Source organism: Prionailurus viverrinus, chromosome B3, assembly GCF_022837055.1.
Source record: "Prionailurus viverrinus isolate Anna chromosome B3, UM_Priviv_1.0, whole genome shotgun sequence".
Lineage (NCBI taxonomy): Eukaryota > Metazoa > Chordata > Mammalia > Carnivora > Felidae > Prionailurus > Prionailurus viverrinus.
Genome location: NC_062566.1, coordinates 128,511,646 through 128,531,972, shown reverse-complemented (window position 1 = coordinate 128,531,972; position 20,327 = coordinate 128,511,646). Strand labels below are relative to the sequence as shown.

The 20,327-nt window shown below is 47.8% G+C and overlaps 1 protein-coding gene across 10 annotated transcripts in view; it reads left to right on the top strand.

The window, feature by feature from the left end:
• Positions 1–20,327, top strand: part of FOXN3 (forkhead box N3) — a 401,385-nt gene that overhangs the window by 269,616 nt on the left and 111,442 nt on the right. For all 10 annotated transcript variants that reach the window (XM_047861155.1, XM_047861154.1, XM_047861156.1 and 7 more), the window contains one exon: positions 14,281–14,345. In XM_047861155.1, the coding sequence (XP_047717111.1) occupies positions 14,281–14,345 (65 nt within the window). The remainder of the gene's footprint in view (positions 1–14,280; positions 14,346–20,327) is intronic.

The following is a 20,327-nucleotide window of genomic DNA, read 5'->3' as shown; positions in this document are numbered from 1 at the left end:
TTCCTGTAGATCACAAAACTCAGGAGACAGCAGGAAATGAGAGGTGGGTTATATAAACATCCTACTCTAGCGAAAAGAGCATGAGTCACTTTTTAGTGGCAGGACCCTGGCGACTTCACCTTTCAGAATGAAGTTTTCCCTAGCTGCAAAATGAGGACCATGATCCCAGTTCTGTGTACTTGATAAGGCTGGCCTTTTCAGCAGACACTTACTGAATGCCTCCTGTGCCAGCCACCAAGAACCTCAGACTAACAGAACAATCGGTCTCCTCCGGAGACTTCACAGTCTATAGCCATATAAACCAATAGATGACAGTGTGATACACATAAAGGGAACAGCATGGGAGTGGCTGGGTCAGTTCTGGGCATAGGGAAAGGCGAAAAGGAAACGAGGAGCAGAATTTTCAGAAACACCGAAGAGTTTGCAAAGATGATAATGGAGGGGTGTCTCAAGCAGGGGACCACTGAGTGAGCAGAGGCAGAGCGAGAAGCATTCTGGTGTGTCTGCAGCAACGACAGGCAAAAGAAAAAAAAGAAAAAGAAAAGACAAGGGATGGCAGGGGATGAAGCCAGAGCAAGTTGAGCCAGTCACTTAGAGCTAAGGAACTTGGAAGTAACACCCGGCCACAGGGAGCCAGGGAGTGGTTTTGAAAACAGGACTGACTGGATCGGACAGATGTTCAAGGGGCGCCACTGCCAGTGAAAGCTTGTGCATTTGCAGATACACGAAGCGAAGCGGTCGCCGTTCACATGGTTAATCGTGCCCTGAGCAGAAACTGTCACCCGGGAGAGGGGAGGGCTGGGACCTCAGGCCATGTCACTCTGTTGGGCCTTGCCTTTGAAGAGGGGCAGGTAAAAGGTACAGAAATAGCACACCGGGAAGACCTTTCCAAGCCTGATTGGGTGCTGAGCTCTCCCGGCAAGTTGGGTGGATGGCCCGTGTCCTTCTGGAGCTCTCGGGCCAGCTAGGCCCAACGAGGAGGGTGTGTGCCCCAGGCGTGAAGTGCGGTCAGTGGACACTCGAAGGTGAGTGTAATGCCCAGGCACCAGGAAGCACCATGTGTGCGTGGGAGTCGAGTTCTCCCCGAGGTTTCAGGAAGCTAAGGTTTTCCTGAATATGTTTAAAGCTTCAATTGCATGGTAACTTTTCTATGCCATGGAAATCCAAAGAAGAGGGAAGTGCAGAATAAAACAAAGCAAAACAAACAAAAGAAACCTCGCACAAAGCTACTCGTAATGTTTGTGCAGGGAAGGAATGCTCTGAAAAGTCCCCACATACTACCAGATTTTGCCGAGTGCAGCCTCCCATATCTATACAATCTCCCGTATCTATAACTTAGGGCCAAGATGTAACATTGCTTTTTTGAAACTCAGGTTTTCTCTGAATTTAATGTACTGCAAAGGAAGCTTTGCAACATTATTTGCTTCATTTTCCTCTAAGACATGGAATGAGTGTTTCTGTGAGTTTTCTAGAAGAATCAAACGCGCTTTCGGTTTCAGGTCAGTTATACGAGTCAGTTGCATAGGCCCTGGCCCAATGATGTGGACGGAGGACCGGTGGAGTTGGATGTCCAACCACTTACGTGGTTTGCCTGAGCAGGGCTCAGGGTACACGCGAGGACACCACGTTTGAGAACAGGAGAGAGTCACAAGCAAGCAGTGACTTTGGTACAGGTGGTAGGGAAGGTGACCAGGAAGCCCACGTGAGGAAGGAGTGGAGGGAACATCTTTGAGGGGGCGGTCAGATCTTTACGCTCAGTTGCAAATATCAGGACAAAGACATATTTCAGGTGCTGATGTCAATCATAACATTGTTGCCTTGACGGACAAAAGAGGTTACTATTTGGAAATGGAGATTGGCGTTGTGTCACTTCACAGTCAACCACAAATAGATGCAATATACTGTAGGGAAAACATTTCCTAAGAAATGAACTTCCGTGCTGTTACGCGCACCTTCAGCGTCTGTTTGCCTGGATGTTGATACCCTTGGTGTAACATTCAGGCAGAGGTATTCAGCTCGGTGTCACGAGCTCTCCTAAATCAGCATTTGTGTCTGTCGTCTTTGCGGTAGGGCGTGGGATGGGACTGGCTCTTGTGGGGAGGAAATGAAATAATCAAGGTAAATCACAGTTTTCCCCAAAATAGGTCCGTTTCCCGTCTGTGACCGGTGTTGAGCATTGCAGAAAGTACCAGGAATCAGACTGTATCAAAAACTTGGATTCAACCTTGGATCCACATCTCGTGATCTCTACAAGCCTGAATGATGATGAGTAGATCATAATGACTTTAGTCTCTGTTAGGGAGGTTTTTCTCTGAAAGTTGTATCCGTTTGACAGAATAATGGGAGGTAACGTTATTAGCCTTATCTGCATTGGGTGATGTGTGGTTGTATGTCATGGCCTCAAAACGATGCTGCCGTCCTGGGACAGAAGATACGGACATGAGCCGCCCTTCCTGCCTCTGGGTTACGGCAGATGACCCAGAGATGTGTAGGACACTTGCCGCTGAGTTCACGGCGAAACGATGTTTTCACTTAAGAGGCATTTCCTCTTAAAGGAGTCAATTCTTACGTAAAGGTTTCCCTACTGTCACTTGTGTCCAGCTACACTGATTCTGCCTCAAGTCTCCAGTTGGTTCCACATGTTCAACCGGGTTCCTGGTACCCGGTCGAGACCTCCACAGGACCACTGCTGGGGAGAGAGGAGAGAAGAGCTGGATGTCATCAGTCACGGAGCCCCTCCAGCCCTGCACGTCCAGAGGGCAAGGCTGGGAGCTGTCCCTGAGCCCCCTTTGCCATTCCATCATAGAGAACTGCCATCAGTAGACAAGCTGCTCCTTGAGGGGGCCTGGTGTCTATATTCATGGGGCAGCAGTACCAAGACTGGGAAAGTCCTTGGGGAATCCTCCAGATTTCAACCCCACCCTCCACCCCCCAGAACGCACCCAACAGTATACTAAGCGACTATTCCTGGGGCTGTGATGGTCATCAGCGTTTATGGAGCACTGAGGACCAGGCTGTATGTTGAGTGTCCAGCTCGGGGGATGAGACCTTTGGAGGGTCTGCAGTGTCCCCGGGGAAGGCAGCTGGAGAAACAGAGAGACGGTTGGTACTGAAGTCCATGTGTCCCGGACAGTGCTGTCAGACCTCCTGGAAGAGACAGATGAGGGTCAGATCCAGTTAGTCCTCATGCAAGAGAGAAGATTATTGATGGTCCCTGTCCAACAAGAGGCTCTATTGTCTAGTTTCATTCATGGCATAGTAATCGAGGGAGCCAAGGTCAGTGGTCTCACAGCTATGTGTCCAGGGCTGTGTGTCATCCTCTGTACAACCCTGAATCCTTTGTCTATTTTCCCATCCATGTCCCTGCCTCTTGGAGGACAGGATGGTTTCTAGACTACCACGTCCCCATAGCAGGTGTAAAAGCATGTTTATTCAATGAACGGACACATGAGAAAGGGTGGACAACCCCAACCCCATTTTGAGAACCTTGGGACAGTAGAGCAGAGCAGCACCACCTGCCCCATAGTATCTACCAGTCACTAGACAGTATCTGCTTATTTTATTATGTATCTATCTATCTATCTATCCATCTATCTATCTATTATTTATTTTAACATTGTAGCAAAACGCATATGATACAAGTTTATCATCTTAACCATTTGGGGGAGTGGGCAGAGCAAGAGGGAGAGAGAGAATCCCAAGCAGGCTCCATGCTCAGAGCAGAGCCTAATGTAGGGCTTGATTCCACGACCCTGGAATCATGACCTGAGAAGAAACCAAGAGTCAGACGCTTAACCGACTGAGCCACCCAGGTGCCCTGCCCCTTAACCGCTTGGTTCAGTGCAGTTCAGTACATTCATTTGTTGTACAACCATCACCACCACTGATCTCCAGAACTTTTTCATCTTCCCGAGCTGAAACTCTGTACCCATTTAAACAGCAGCTCCCCAGTCTCACCCTGGCAACCACCATTCTCCTTTCTGTCCTTTGGGATTTTGACTACTCTAGGTACCTCATCTGAGTGGGATCCTACAGTCGTTGTCATATTGCGACTGGTGTATTTCGCTTAGGTCAATGTCCTCACAGTTCACCTGTGTCACGCATGTGTCAAAATGTCTTTCTTCTAAGGCTGAGTCCCACCGTGTGTATATACCATGATCTTTGTCCCTTCCTCCATTTGTAGACATTTGGGTGGCTTCCATTTTTTGCCTATTGTGAATAGTGCCGCTATAAACAAGGGTGCACAATGATCTCTTTTGAGTTCTTGCTTTCAGTTCTTATTTTGAGTACGTCCAGAAGAGGAACTACTGGATCCTATGGTAATTTTTTGAGGAACTTCCATACTGTTTTCCATAGTGACTGCACTGTTTTAAGGGAGTATTTCAGTTATTTACCTCTTCCCGTGTGTGTGTGTGTGTGTGTGTGTGTGTGTGTGTGTGTGTGTGTGCGCGCGTCTGTCTTGCCTTTCCTCTGCGAGTTTTGCAAATGTAGTCTTCCTCCCTTCTGCTCAGTTTATGTCCTTTGAACCAGATTAGTTAAAATCTGGCCCCATGGGCAAGTTTGAGTTAATGCTACGATAGGCTGGGTGGGCCACACCTGCACAGGTGGCCCAGACTGGGGAGCTATTGGCTCTCTCCCGTCCCTTCACTTTTAGAAAGCAAAGTGTATCCCATTGGCCGCCCTGGCAGATGTCTCCTGGGAAGTCCCAAGCTGCTCCAAAGATTGAGCTAGAACCAAACTGGCCCTAGACTTGTAGCTCTTGGAACAGCTGCTCAGCCTTCCTCAACTCCACCATGTTAATTGTGATTAGTAGGTTCATTTGCATCTAAAAGGAGTTGTTTTCTTATCAGCACCATTGAGTTGGGAACCAGTGTGCTCCATTTATATAGAGTGGCCCATTTTAACCAGGCCCATTAAGCAGTAAAAGTAAATGTGGGTGTTTTACAAATGCAAATATATCATGCAAATAATGTACTTTATGCTGAATGATGCCTTGGTTTTCATATGTAAAATTAGAAACTGTGTAGCGCGGAGATAATGATAAACACCTTTGCATCTGTTCATGAAATGTATCATGAGCTGTATGCATCTGAAATTGTAGCTGGGGTTTCAAGCAGTGTTTCTCCAGTATACTCAAACATGCATTCCGTATTATCAGAAATATACATGTACTTATCTAGTTATTTATATATTCCTAAGTAATCAAGAAATCACAGAAAAGAGTAATCTAAATTACCTAACCTATTACTTACCGTCAGTGATGAGATTTTTAATTTTGTTTCCATTTTTAAAGATTTTTAAGTTTTTATCTGAGCTGATGACAGTGGAGGAAGAAATGTTACTACACAGGCTAGTTCCTTTGTAAGAGACTTAATTGTGTCCATAAGAGATTTTTTAAAAATCCTTAGTGTTTGAAGTAATTCTCTTTGATGACCTACAGTAGCATTTCTGTTGTTTTATCAAATTCACCAAGTAGAATAATGATGCCCATGTTCTGTATACATCAAACTTGGCCACATTCGAGGAGGGAAGTCACCTTCAGTCTCTGCCCACATGGGGTTTCTGCTCTTTGGAAGTCAAGACACAGACCTATGGAAAGTGAATTAAAGGTGTAAAAAGACGTCAGATCAGAAAATACGGCAGAATATGATCAATTCCCAGTTGGCTGTACGGGCAGTAATTGCTAGACCAGTTCAGAGTAGGGGAGAGGTCCCAGGGTGGCAGTGACCAGGAACATTCTCCCTGGGATCTGTGATTTGAGTTGAGCCATAAAGGACAGATTTGGACCTGAACAAGAGAGGAGAACACAGGAAGAGGACATTTCAGGCAGGGGGAAACAGAATTGGCTTGAATGGGCCTTGGAAGTATATGGGGTCCATGCGTCTTCTGGAAACCTGCTCAGGTGGCATACTGGGGAACAGGGGGAACACGCTGGGGAAGATCAAGGCTTCTGACGGGCAGAGAACCTATTGGCCTTGATTCTGCCCTGCAAGCGACTGGTTTTCACACGCTTTTGTAATCACCAAACTCTTCAAGTGAGAAATTATGTGGAAAGTCAGTATATAAGACACGTGAAAAATCACATGCTTTGTTGACATTGGAGCAGGACCTCACTAGGCACCCATTCCCCCACCCCCACCGTTGGACACCTCCCGAGGGCCTCCTGAGGAGCAGTCGGCAAAGCAAGGGCAGAGCACATGAAGACGCTGTGCTTGGAGAAGGCTGCTAAGGTGTTAGACAGGGCGGCCTGGGATTGGGGGGGTATTGTTGGGGCACTAGTGAGAACACCTGCATGTGGTTTGACCCAGTAGAGCAGAAACACAAGAGACCTTGGAAGGAAAGGGTTGGCAGCAGTGGGTGACAGTATGGGAGAGGAAGGTGTTGGAGACTCCAGAATTTTGAACTTGAGCATGTTACGGGTGATCACCAAAGGATGAAAAATTTTTTTTCGTTTTTGTGAGGAATGCTGAGTTACACTGTAAACATTGGATAGGTGTCAGCTCAGACACCCAGCAGGTGTCTCAGTGTTGCAGGCAGTGAGTGTACCATGGGGAAAGAGAGCCAGCCATAGCCATGGACACTGTTGTGGGTTGAGTCGTCTACCACCCCCTCCCGTTCTATGTTGATGTCCTAACAGTAGTACATTAGAATATGACCTTATTTGGAAATAAGGCCATTGCAGAAGTAACTAGTGAAGATGAGGTCATACTGAAGTAGATGGACCCCGAAGCGAATATGAAAAGGGGGAAATTTGGACACGGATGAGCACACACTCGGAGAATGCCATATAAACACGAAAGGAGAGACAGGGCGGTGCATATGTAAGACAAGGAATGCCGAAGATTGTCGTCAACCCGCGGAAACTCAGGGAGAGGCATGGAACAGATTCTCACTTACAGCCCTTAGAAGGAACCAACACTGACCGTGGACTCCGAGCCTCCAGAATTGTGAGACAAGAAATTTCTGTTGTTTAAGCCACTCATCTGTGGTATTTTGTTATGGCGGCCCTAGAGGACTCACAGAAACATGAGAAACCCAGGGCAGTGTGGAAGTGCCCATGGGGACGACCAAGGAGGCAGAGGCGGAAAGCCCAACCCTTTGTTTATCCGATCGGTGGGGTGACAGCCAAGGGTCATGTCAGGGCACAGCCAGAGATAACGTTCCACGGTCTAGAGAGAAGGTCAGCTGGAGATGCAGAATTGGAAAAGCTAGCTTTTCCATGGGTCCATGAACTCTTCTAGGAAAGAAATAGGAGGAGAAAAGAGAGAGGGCTGACATTCTTGGAATGCCCATAATTATGGGGTCCAGGCTGGACAGAGCTCACGGGACATAGAGTAAGGAGAGTGGGATGAGGAGAACCAGGCCAGAAGGGTGTTTGAGGTTGAAATTGGCAAGGATTTTAAAGGGATAATGTCTAAGTAATTAAATAGATAATGTCAAAAGTCATAGAGTTTATGTAATCAGGAAAATAAAGGCAAGCTTCTCTTGTGAGCGCATGGAGGAGGGGAGGGAGGCTGTCATGCCATCAAGGGCCCTTTGCTCGACGTGAGAGAAGTGTGGCCAGTCCTTGGAGACAGCGATGTGCTGGGGTCAAGGCTGGGCACGCATGCCAGCTTGGGGGCTTTGTTAGCGCATGGCAGAGCTATGAGAGCTGAGGAGAGAGTCTGGGTACTAGTTGAAGTTTGATGATGGGTGCGATAAGAAGTCACTAGCCCTCAGAAGGGGGAGGCGAGTGGAGACAAAGGGTCCAAGGGGTAGTAGAGGGAGGATAGGTTCCAGAGGAAAAGAGGCCAGTAGGATGCCACTTTGCAAGGAAGAAGGTACAGACGCAGGTAGAAATAACGGAGCCTGAGTGAGCTTATGCAAAATGGCTTTGGTTTTAGAAAAGAGGAGGTGACATTGCCTGATGGAGGTGTGGAGAGGGAGGTCTGGGATTTGGCAAGTGGGAGAAGATTGGGGCCAGCCCAGCTGGGTTGCTGACCACCAAGCCAGTGGTCCTCACCTGGAGGCAGTTTGATATCCCAGTGGTGGCAGTATCCGGAGATAACTATAGTTGTTACAACAGGGGAAGGGTTGCTACTGGTATCTACTGGGTCGAGACCAGGAAGGCTGCCGAAGATCCCAAAATGCACAGGACAAGCCCCCATGACAAAGAGCTCTCCCGCTCCAGATGTCAGAGCAAAGTGAAGAAACCCTGGGGAGGTCCACAGCGGTTCTCCCTCCCTGGGGAGGTTCTCAGACGTGTCCAAGGAGGGAAGCCTTCCACTTCACAGTGTGCTGGGTGGACCGTTTTGAAACATTGACCATCGCTCTTACTCCAGGCGCCTCTGTCCGGTTCTCATGGCCGTTTCAACCCCCAGCACATCCAGGGCCTTGGCTGTGATGGGCACCCAAGAACTCTTTGTGACATGATCCAGTTGGAGGCAGGATGCGTCTCTAGTTTTCACACTCGGCTAAGGTAACAAAGCGACTGCGTTTCTTCCCGTGGTCCGTATTTTGCCCCCAGGGTGATCTTGCCATGCTCTCCATTGTAGCTTTTGTGGTCACGGATCGTTTTTGTCTAAGTGTTTCAGAAATGCCTTCCCGAAAATTGGCCAGTGCTGGTCTGTGTCCACCTGACCCGGGAAGGTCACTGTGGCGGCCGCACTTGCCAGTTTGGGTCTGCGCAGGTTTCGGTGCGGAGTTCTCTCTTTTTATTTCAGCTTGCTTTATTTAGAGTAGGTGGCATCTCTGAAGCTGCTTCTCACAACCTGTTGAGTTTTAGAAACTGTTGGTGGCTACTTGGGGCTGAGGAACATTTGCAATGAGCTAAGCATCCAGAAAGGAAAGAGGAAGATGAAGGTGTGGCTGCCTCATCTGTTCCAGGAATGAAGAGCCAAACTGGGAAAAGTGTGCGAGACGGAGGGGAAGTGGTGGCACCGAGCACGTCACTTAAGTTCTCCGAACCTAATCGTGGGTCGTCAGGATCACCGCCGGGATTCTTGCGGTGTACTGAGCATCCGTTGTTGCGTTTCATTCCCCGACACTACGTGCTGTCATTGCCTCCAGGTTGCGGGCATGGAGTTGAGACTTGGCCAAGTTGAAAGGCGTTCAGGCTCTGTTTTGCACAGACTCCTGAGTCCAGATCTTGTGCTGTCCCCACCACACCGTGGACGGAACCAGGCAGCCACTGAGATCCCTTTGAACGCCCTCATGCCCTGTTTTATCTGGAAGGTTATAAAAGTATCAAGAGTGTCCCCGAGAATTCTGAACGTTCGTCTATGCGCTTTAGTGGTGCTTCTCAAATGGTGAGCCATCCTTTATGAAACTTGATCCCTTCTTACGTGTGTTTCTGTCCAGCCTGCTCTGATTTCGTCATCCCGAACTTCAGTGACTGGCGTCTTCCACCCAAGGAGTTTGTGGTCGTATGTGTTATGGGTCACATTTGTTTTTCTGTTATTTCCTGGTAATGAGCCTACAGTTAGAGTTAAAACACTAGACTTTCAAGTATGGGGTTGGAGGGGGCGGGGGGGATTTCCCCATTATTCCAAGTGCTTCCAGTGTTTGATTTCTGGGTAAACACAGTCTGGTGGTAGACGTCACACGTCCAAAGGGATGGCCTTCACATTTTGATTCCGGTGCTAAGAATATGACTGGAGGCTGTTGAGTTGCCTCCAAGTATTGGGCAGGCTCTGGCCTCTGTAAATACTAGATCCGGACAGGCTGGTCTCACTATATCCGTTTCCTTGTCCTTAGTTTGGGTTTTCTGCTTTTTAGTGTGCTGTGGACCTTTCTAGCAGAGCTGCTACCTGTTCCTCCACAGACACAGCACATAGGTTGGTCCTTCGCCGCCTAAAACCCTTTAGACTTTGAGTTCTTTCTTCTGGTGTCTATCTTGCACTTCTTCCTTCACTCGTTGGCTCTCTCTCCGTCATTTTAGGTTTAAAAAGTTTAACTGTATTAATATATATATAACATTAAATATTACCATCTTAACTTTTTTTCAGTGCACAGTAGCGTTAAGTACATTGACGTTGTGTAACCAATCTCTAGAATTCTTTTCATTCAGCTTAGAGCACTGCAATTCTATGCCCATTAAATGATTCTTTTTTTGAAAAACATTTTTGGATTTCGTGTATTTTTGATAGAACACAAGGCGGGGAGGAGAAGAGAGAGGGAGACAGAATCCGAAGCAGGCTCCAGGCTCTGAGCTGTCAGCCCAGAGCCCGACGCGGGGCTTGAACTCACAAACCGTGAGATCATGACCTAAGCTGAAGTTGGACGCTCAACCTACTGAGCCACCCAGGCGCCCAAGATACATTCATTCATTCATTCATTCATTCGTTTAGAGACAGAGAGAGACGGAGCACAAGTAGGGGATGGGCAGAGAGAGGAGACACAGAATCTGAAGCAGGCTCCAGGCTCCGAGCTGTCAGCACAGAGCCCGACGCAGGGCTCGAACCCACAGACCATGAGATCATGACCCTGGTTGAAGCGGGTTGCCCAACCGACTGAGCCAACCAGCCCCCCCTCCCCCTTCGCCTCCCCTCGGCCCCTGGAAGCCTGCGTTCAGCTTTCTGTCTCTATGAATTTGACCACTGTAGTCTAGTACAGTATTTGTCCCTGTGTGTCTGGCTTGTTTCAATAGTATGATGTCCTTGAGGTTCACCTCAAGGTGTAGTATCCTGTTGTGGTGGTGATGGTATCCTGTTCTCTCTTTTACGGACCAACAGTTCACATTTGGTAGCTGAGTTCTTAGAAAAAAGTACTTTTCTTCATTTGCTTTTCATTACCCTCACAGAAAGTCCAGACCAGTGTGTGGGTCTTGGTTAGTTACAGTTGTCTGGGTCTCACGGCGATGGAGGCTCACGAGAGGAGGGAAAACCCATGCCAGATCGCATCATTATGCCAAGAGCCACCTTAGGGCTGTACAACCTGTTAACCCACGGTGTCCCCTGGGGAGTTCAAAGTAATGCAGCTTCGATTGTACAGCACTTCCTGAGGGCTAAGACTCAGCAGCCGCTGGGTCTGCTGTTCGAGATGGTATCATCCCTCCCTTGGGATTTTTGCTGGCTCAGCTCTGATCTTAATGACCATCCGGATCAATGTGCTCAAATGCCAGGTCACACGCTGCCTTTCTGGCAGACAAGGCCCTCTTCACCTGTTGGTCAGTTTCCTTTGTCGCAAGTGGGTTTGTCGTGTAGCGCTGAAGGTCATGGAATTTTGCTGGAGCGTTATTGAAATGAGACATCGGTGGACCCCGCGTTGTGGTGTCTGCTAACTATGAGCCCACGTGTCTGTCTTTCACATGCGGTGAGCCCGATTGCTTTTTCTAGCCTGGAATTTTGCCTTGAGATTGTTTTTGTTTGTACGTTTGTTTGTTTCAAGTTTTCATTTAAATTCCAGTTAACATATAGTTATATGTAATATTAGTTTCAGGGGTAGAATTTAGCGATTCATCACTTACGTGTAAACCCCAGTGCTCGTCACGACAAGTGCCCTCCTTAAGACACATCACCCATCTAGCCCATCTCCAACCCACCTCCCTCCTTCAACCCTCAGGGTATTCTCTATAGTTAAAAGTCTCTTAGGGTTTGCCCCTCTCTCTCTCTCTCTCTCTCTCTCTCTCTCTCTCTCTCTCTGAGGGACCATCCAAAAGAAGTGTGTAGATTCTCTGGCTAGCGAGCTCCAACACTTCGCAATTAACATGACAGGAACCAGCTTTACTTGAGCTAGAAAGAGACCATAGGTGAATTCATCACTGACAGTGGGAGCCAGGTAAGAGCAGGTGGGTGGGCCAGTCCCAAATCTCTCTCCACGCCTGGAGTACTGATTACATGGGCAGTGGTGCAAAACTACCAGAATAGTGATCAGTGACTTAGGTACGTTAAAAGGATGCTGTAGAAATTGCTGAGTAGATTTCTATCATACAGAGAATTTTCCTTATCTTAAACCACTGGATTTACTCGACCTCAGTTCCCCACATTTACTCCATTCCTGGCGTCTAGTCAGTTTTCCGCCAAATCAAGGTCAGGATAAAGAGGAGATTTGGGTGGAAGTAAGCTGGATATTGAGGCTCCTGCGGTAATACTCAATTACTGAATGCTCTCAAAGCACCAGCTCCTCTATAATGAAGTCCTCAGTTTTTAAATATCTTTAGAAGTCAGGTGATTCAGGATCGGCAACAGCCAGCTTGCTGTTTCCTGCTTTCTTGTAAAAATAAGATGGTAGAATTCCAAGGAGCTGCCTGGAGTTGCTAAAAGATAATCTTGAGCGTTTTAATGCACGTTATTTTTCATGCATCTTTGAGCCTTAAAGGCCTCCACAAAATAGGACAGGAATCAGACGAAGGAGAAATCAGCTTGCCATGATCCTGCAGCCCCGAGACCCCGCCAGATCTGGTGTCCTGTGTGTCAGCCTGGCCATCCAGAGGCCACAACGGCCAGAGCTTAGAGGGCTGCCGGAAAAGCCATAGGTTCGGTGCATTAATCTTGCTTCCTACTCTGAGTATAGTCCACCCCAAACAAAACCAAACCCTTACATCAGGGTTCGCAAGTGCGTGTTTTCCAGCACGTTTGACATTATTTTGATGTTTAACCGTGTTTTTATGTGCTGTAGCGCTTTTCTGCCTCCCTCTCCGCCCCTCACCAATCACGTAACGCGTCCCTATACCTGCTGTGCTGTGACGTCTCTGGTAATGAAATTTTGGGCAACAGAATGTGTCACTGGGGTTGCTCCTTGTTAACAGTATTGATTGCCATCCTGTTAGTACCAGAGACCCTGGCCGATTGGTAAAGTGTTCGTTACATAGCCCCTCAGATGTCTCACTATGTGTGCACATGTCCACTGAACTTAAAAATCTGTTACCAGACCAACTTCTCCCTTTTGTGCTGTGATCGACAGCGCATTAACCAGTATCATGTGCCGTGGACTATTTTAGTGAAGGTAATTTATACTGCCTCCTGCGTTGGATGTAGGAACGTTTTTGACTAAGTGCTTTCTAACATTAATCTAAACCGATCCTTGATTTAGAATAACCTACTTCCCACTCTCAGGATATTTTACTAAGACTGGCTTGAGTCTAAAGTGTCTCGCTGGGTGTCTTAAAACCGTGAAGACGCTCATCTATAAACGTAGTGAAGTGTCTTTGTATATACTGATCTTCCTTATTTTCTTGCCTCTCCTCTTACCAGACTGTGGGCGGTAGCACATCTACAAACTGTTTTATAGGCTACGGAGTGCAACACTGTAAGCCAAGAAATTGAAAACAGGATACGAAACGAGGGGATGGGGGAGGGAGGGAGGCCATCACAGCTCTTTCTGTAATGTTAAGGATTTGGTGAGGATAAAGGCCGAGGAAGGCAAGGTCGCATTTCTCACAGGCAGGTGCCACTAGGAAGTGACAGAAAACCCACTTGGTCCCGGCAGACACAGATCGAAGTTCTCTGCCACGTAAATTCATAAAATTAGGAATAAATTAGCAACCATTCTGAAGTTACAAGTTGTGACGTTGAACTGTGTGAATTTGCCATGTCATTTACCCGCAAGTGATTTCAGTGCCCAAGAGGGAGAAGGGTCAGGACGGTAACTGGGACGCCCACGCAGACAGGTTCTGCCCTGTGAAATACGAAGCCCATTCAACTGAAACCTCATGTTTTTTTTTTTTTTAATTTATTTTTAATTTATTTGATTTTATTTTTTTAAACGTCTGTTCATTTTTGGGAGAGTGCAAGGTGCGGGGAGGGGTCCGGAGAGGGGGACAGAGGATCTGAAGTGGACTCTGCACTGGCAGGCAGCCAGCAGCGAGCCCGGTGCCGGGCTCGAACTCGTGACCCGCGAGATCATGACCTGAGCTGAGGTCAGATGCTCAACTGAATGAGCCACCCGGGTGCTACCCAAACCTCACGGTTTTTAAAGATGCATTTCCATGGGGCGCCTGGGTGGCTCGGTCAGTTAAGCATCCGACTTCGGCTCAAGTCATGATCTCACAGTTCTTGGGTTCGAGCCCTGTGTCAGGCTCTGTGTTGACAGCTTAGAGCCTGGAGCCTGCTTCGGATTCTGTGTTTCCCTCTCTCTCCCTGTCCAGTTTCAGCTCATGCTCTGTCTCTCTCTCTCTCAAAAAAAAAAAAAGGGGCAACGAATAAATGTTTTAAAAAAAAAAATTAAAGATGTATTTCCAGAGGGTGAGGGTGTAAATAATGCATCAGTGGGAAAGCATGACTTCTAGGTGATACATTTGGAGAGGTGGTTGTTCCGAGTGTAAATGAGCCCATGCTCACACTGGCTTCTCTTGTGTTTCAGCACATCAGGTCCACCCATCTGGCCGGGCAGTACCTTCTTCAAGAGAAATGGAGCCCTTCTGCAAGGTAGGTGTCTAGGAGCGGCCCTCCCCACCCCCTCGCTCTACGCCCTTGCGCTGGGTGGCAGGTGGGAGAGCGCTGTCCTCTTAAGAAGCGGGCACTGTCTGAAGAAGTGTGACTGCTGTGCGTTGGGGCTCTTTGTCCCGTCTCTTTATTTCTTCCTGCTCACGTCTCCTGGTTGCTATGAATTGTTATTCTGAATCTGGGACTGGTTCTTTGGTTTGTCACCGCTGGTCATATTCCAGAAGCGTCTGGCTTGCTTTGGTGAAACTGGAATCCTGTGGCAGTCAGGATATGACAGTAGCATAAACGGAGCTGGTTAAAAACAAAACGGAACAAAACAAAACAAAAACCCTGTTATGTGTTTTCGGTGCTTGGGTCAACGAGGAATGTTTGGGGGGTTCCGGCACTTTATTGTGGAGGAATGTTATTGTGGTGGTTCCACTCTTTCCTTGCTGTCCCCTAACATCCGCGTGTGCCTGGGAGGTTGGTTGCCTGTGGTTTGTTCCGAGGCTCGGAGGTGAGCCACCCCTCTCCTGTCCCGACGACTGTCCTTTGCAGGGGGACATCCTTTCTGTTGTCCAGCCCACCCTTCGCTGCTTTGCCATCAGTCCTCCCCAGCGTGCTCAAAGAATTCCAACTGCCGTTCATCTCTACTTTTGCTATTAAGTTTCTTTTGAAACGGCCAAATCAAGTTGAAGAATAAATGGTTAAAAGTAGCCAGAAGAGGGGCGCCTGAGTGGCTTAGTCAGTTAAGCCTCCAACTTCGGCTCAGGTCATGATCTCGCGGTTCCTGAGTTTGAGCCACGCATCGGGCTCTGTGCTGACAGCTCAGAGCCTGGAGGCTGCTTCAGATTCTGTGTCTCCCTCTTTCTCTGCCCCTCCCCTGCTTATGCTCTGTCTGTCTCTCAAAAATAAATAAACATTCAAAAAAAGAATTAAAAGTAGCCATAAGATGCCTTCTGGATAATGCCGGGTTATCCCTGTTAGAGATGTCTGCTGTGCAAGTAAGCTGGAATCGGTGGGCTCCCAGGGCCCTCCCAGTTTCCTGTCCCCATTCACCTCGTCGGGCCGGGTAAGGGTCAGAGCGGCACGGCTGGCCAAAAGCAGATGAATCTGGTCATGCCAAGAGCTTTAGAACTGGGCTGGGCTTGTTCAGAATATTCCACACCTTTCTGTTGGTTTAGAGCTGGTTAGCCTCTTTTCCTTAAAAGTACATGCCGAGGGCTGGCCAGGCATGTGAAGCAGTAGAGTATAATTGTGGCTGAGAAAAGGGACATTTATCTTCAGGTTTCCAGAGTAGCTCAAAGAGATGCCATCACATTTGTGTTGTTGTTTTATAGGCCATGCAATTGCATACTGCTTTTTAATAGCCTGTGAAATCAGGCACTGAAGGATTTCCTTGCCTTTTTGCTTGGTACGGGTGAAATTGAGGTGGGAAGTTTTGACTAATCCTAATTTTAATGACTGTTATAGATACCTTTAATATTTAAGGAAAAAAGGGAACTCCCTCTACTCTCAAAGATTAATACATAATTAAAAAAAATCTGTTCTCCCTTCAGATAGCAAAAATGGAAACCAATTATGATGAGCCTTTGGGAATTTTTTTCAAGTGAGTTTCAAAGTCATGTGCATGTTTATTTTTCCTCCAGATCTACAACAATAATACGAATATCATTCGTGTTTGGATTACTTTCAGGAGAGGGATTTTACTTGGCGAGCACATTTTCTTGTAGGCTTTTTACTCATTAAGTTTCATATTAAGATTCGCTCTTAGGATATTAGTTTTTGGTTGTTTCTGTTGGGCAGAGGCATGAAGAAAACATTGATGAGATTCTGAAGTTGAGTGATTTCACTATGAGATCCTATCTCATGGGTGTGGACATTTTTCCTCTTCCAGATAGGGTTTAAAATTCTAATTATTCTAAGTGTTGAGAATTACATTATTACAGATTTCAGATGCTTATTCAGTCCGCATCCAATTCCACGCAGCCCTCCTTTTTTGTTTTTGTTTTGTTTTTTTGTACATGTGAAAATCAGAAGACTCTTGGTTGGAGTTTGAGAGGGTAGGCAAGGATTTGTTAAGTTGTTCCTGCGATATTTCTTTGCTGTGTATTATATTTGCCCTATCTATATATGGAGTTCAGGAGACACTTTTACTGTTGCTAAGATTTTTCAAACTATGTGCGTGTTCTCCCTAATTAATATTTTCGTAGTCCTTAGGTGGGGTATGGTTCATCAAGAAATCGCTCATGCCCATGAGTGAACGTTTTACAATAAAAATATGGGTATGTAAACAACGGAGCTGCCCAGTCATGCCAGTGGAATGTTTAGTTTCACATCAAGTAGAAGGGAGCATCTGGGTGGCTCAGTTGGTTAAGCAGCCGACTTTAGCTCAGGTCATGATCTCGCGGTTCCTGAGTTCGAGCCCCACATCGGGCTCTGTGCTGACAGGTCAGAGCCTGGAGCCTGCTTCAGATTCTGTGTCTCCCTCTCTCTCTGCTCCAACCCCGCTCGCACTCTGTCTCTCTCTCTCTCTCTCTCTCAAAAATAAGGAAACATTTAAATTTTTTTTTTCAAAAATCAAGTAGAAGAAAACATACCTGATTTATATACTCACTTTCTCACCTTTATACATTTTCAAAACATGCACACATTCCTTCTTTTCCCTCTGTAGCAAGCAGGAGGACATTTTTTTCTAGATAATTAGCCTAGCCCACCCCAGCCGCAAGCAGAACTGTCTGACCCAGGCTACCCAGGGGCCAGGGAGAACCTACTGTGCCCAGTGGCCCTGGGGTGGAAGGTAAGAGAACTTGGGCATGGCCGAAGAAGCTGATGTGTCTCGTCATTTGGAGGAGGGGGGCTTATTTTTGTCAGGACGGTGGGAGAGTAGGGGCTGTCAGTTCTTGGGAGAGTTGACACCTTGAACAAGACCTTGAAAAATAGTCTGTGTGTGTGGAAACAGAACAAAGGGCATTGCAAGAGGGGGCAGCAAGAGTCTGTAGGCAAGAGAGGGCATGGCGATGGGGACGTTATGTGGCAGGTGCGGACAATGAGTGATTCACGGGCACTTTGGGATGATGACATCCCATGTTCTCAGCAGGATCTGCCTCAGAACGCCATGCTGCCCAGAGAGGGGATGGTAGCAGTTAAATCCTGAAGTCCGCGGAACAATATGGCATCATGGTTCCAGTGGGGAACCCATGTACGTAGTCAGATAGTTGTTTGGTTTGTTAGCTGTCTGGCAGAAACATAGTAGTTATTTATTTTTTTTTTTCTAGCATAAAACCAATTGTAAGAATTCACTGGAAGGAAGCACTCAGGGTCCTACTAGAGTGTGGCCTCTGTGTTTGGTTCTTGCAGAGTCACTGGCGAGAGGGCCTGCTGAATCATCTAGCAGTTTTGAGGATAATGGGGGAAGATTTGGTTTGGATTACACCAGGCATGGGTACTTAACATAATTGGCCATTTCATCAATTCACAGTATTTATTTTAAATGCCATTTAGGCTGCTAGAGACAATTTTAGGATGTTAGCAGTTTCAGGGACCAGAGAGCACTTCAGTTCTTGTACAATGGAAACCTAGCTGTGTGCCAGAAGGGGACAAACCCTTTGTTTAAAGGGGACCCAGGGCAGGTCCAAACAGATGAGTATGGCTTATTCGGAGCCCTGCAGGAGTGACCAGCTGACAGGTGTCTCCAACTGTCCCCTCCGCATGTCTGCGTGTCTCTGTTACGGTCTGTGTGTGTTTGAAATGCATTTTTTTATTTTATTAGTTAATAACGTCTCATTTTTTTGTAATGAAGAGAGTAAAGCGTTCTACTTTTTTTTTTCTTCTCCAAACTCCCTTGCGCCTCCCCCACCCACCCACACATACACATTCCATTCACCCATTAAACTTAAAATTGGGTTACTTTATTTAAACATCACCCTTGGATGGATTATTTTAATGAGTCAGTGATTCCTAGTTAAGGACATTCTTTACCCCTGGTCTAACGCTTCATCTGGTCCCTGGATGTTTCATCCCAGCACTACATACAGCATTGCCGTTCTCTTCTCTTCCTGCCTTCTTCTAAAAGTTCCTATGAGCCACGGTCATCTTGTCTTCCACTTCTGCCCTTTGGGCCTTTGTAGGGTCCGTAAGCAGTTTCGTTCAGAGACCAGCCTCGGCCTTCATAGCTCTGAGCTTGCTTCCCATTCGGGACCACCTGCCTTTTATCTCTTCCTCTTCCTCTGAGCAGGTGTTTCCAGGGCCCCGCCCACTCTGGCCTCGCACCACACACCCCAGCCCTCCTGGCAGATCTGCTCGAACGTGGACATCTCGCCCCGGCCATGCCCGCTTGCAACCTCCCCGCCGGCCTTCCCGGCCCTCCCTCCGCCTTCCTTCTCTCCCTCACTCCAGGGTTGGGCCACCAATTATTATTAAATCTGTTTCCTTAGGATGCAGTGGAAGAATTAAAATAAATTCCATAACACGCATAACAGATTTTTATTTCCATTCACTTCTGACAACCCACGGGATGAGCTAATGAAATGGAAGGAAGAGCTCCAGGGTGTTCTGAGTGCACGGAGCAGGTTGGTGCTGCCGTAGGCCCGAAAGCAGGTGGGGACAAAGGAAACCAGCTCTTTTGCTGTCAGATGCATGCTGTTCCCGTGAGCGCACAGGTGTGCTCGCCCTTGGTCACACACGTCCCAGGTTGACTGTGACCATTGGATGACCTGCTCTGGGGAGTCCCGGGTTCCCAGGTTCCAGGTTGGCTTCAGGTGCCTCCTTCCCTGGGAGTTAATATCCTTGCACCTGCTCTCCACCGCCCTCACCCTCTGCTCTAGGCTCTGCTATGCATTGTTGCTGCTACGGCGCACGCCATCCCTCACTTTGATCGTCTTTCCTGCCGCGAAAGGCTCAAGAGCAAGGGCTCCGTGTATCAGAAACAAGTTCCAGTGGGCAGAGCACCGGATTACAAGCAAGGGGTCCTGGTTGTGGTCCCAGGTCTGCCACCTGGTGAACTTTCGGGCCAGCCGCTGGGCATCCCTATGTTTTCACGTTCTTCCTTGTGAATGAAGGAGTGGACCTCAGTGGTGGCTGCGGTTTCCTGTGGAGTACCAGCTGTGTTCCGTTCTAGCAACTGGTTTCCTAAACGTGGGTCAAAATGGATTTGAGGCTTAGCTGTAGCTCGGTGGAAAACAGAGTGGTGCTTTCAGCCAGCTATGTCTGCAGGTGGGTCCAAGGAGAGGAGACAGCATGGTGGCAGCCTGGCTGAAGATTCCAAACCTCGAACAGGACAGCTCTGGGAGGTCCCGTGGATCTCAGGGAGGCAATAAGCGTGGAAATGAGCCCTGTCTTGGCTTCTTGCGTGACTGGCCAAACCTCTCTGGTGGTGGTGCGGGGGGGGGGGGGATAACAATAGTGACGCTGGTGTCCTAGGGTTCTTGTGAGGATTCAAGACATTCACATTAAAAGGCATTTAGGACATGCTACATTCCCGGTCAGAGTTAGTTATTGGAACTTCCTGGGAAAATAGGAAACTAGGGCTGGAATCTCTGAATGTGATTGATTTCCCTGCGCTCTTTACCTTCCCTGCTAAAATTTCTCTTGTTCCTTTGCTGGGTTAGTGATTCTCAGAACAGGGCCAAAGACGGGGGATGCCCCAGATCCTGCTGGATTTATAGATAGATCTAAACTATTTGTTCATCCCTTTATCTCCGATTCCTTTCAAATAGGACTGCTTCCTTGCGAGGTCACCCAGTTCACACGCACGGAGCTTTACCCCTTGCTCTATAACTGTATGTACACGGCAGGTGCGTAGACAGCCACGTGCGAGAGCACGGATTTAGCATCGCGTCAACCCAGGGTTGAGTTCCTCCCTCCCTGGGCACCAGGTGTTTGACCTTGGGCCTCAGTTTTGCCAGATGTGTTCCCCAGAACCTTTGCGGAGGTTAGAGGAGAATGTGAACCTGAAAGCACAAGTCTAGACCAGGGCCTGCCTGG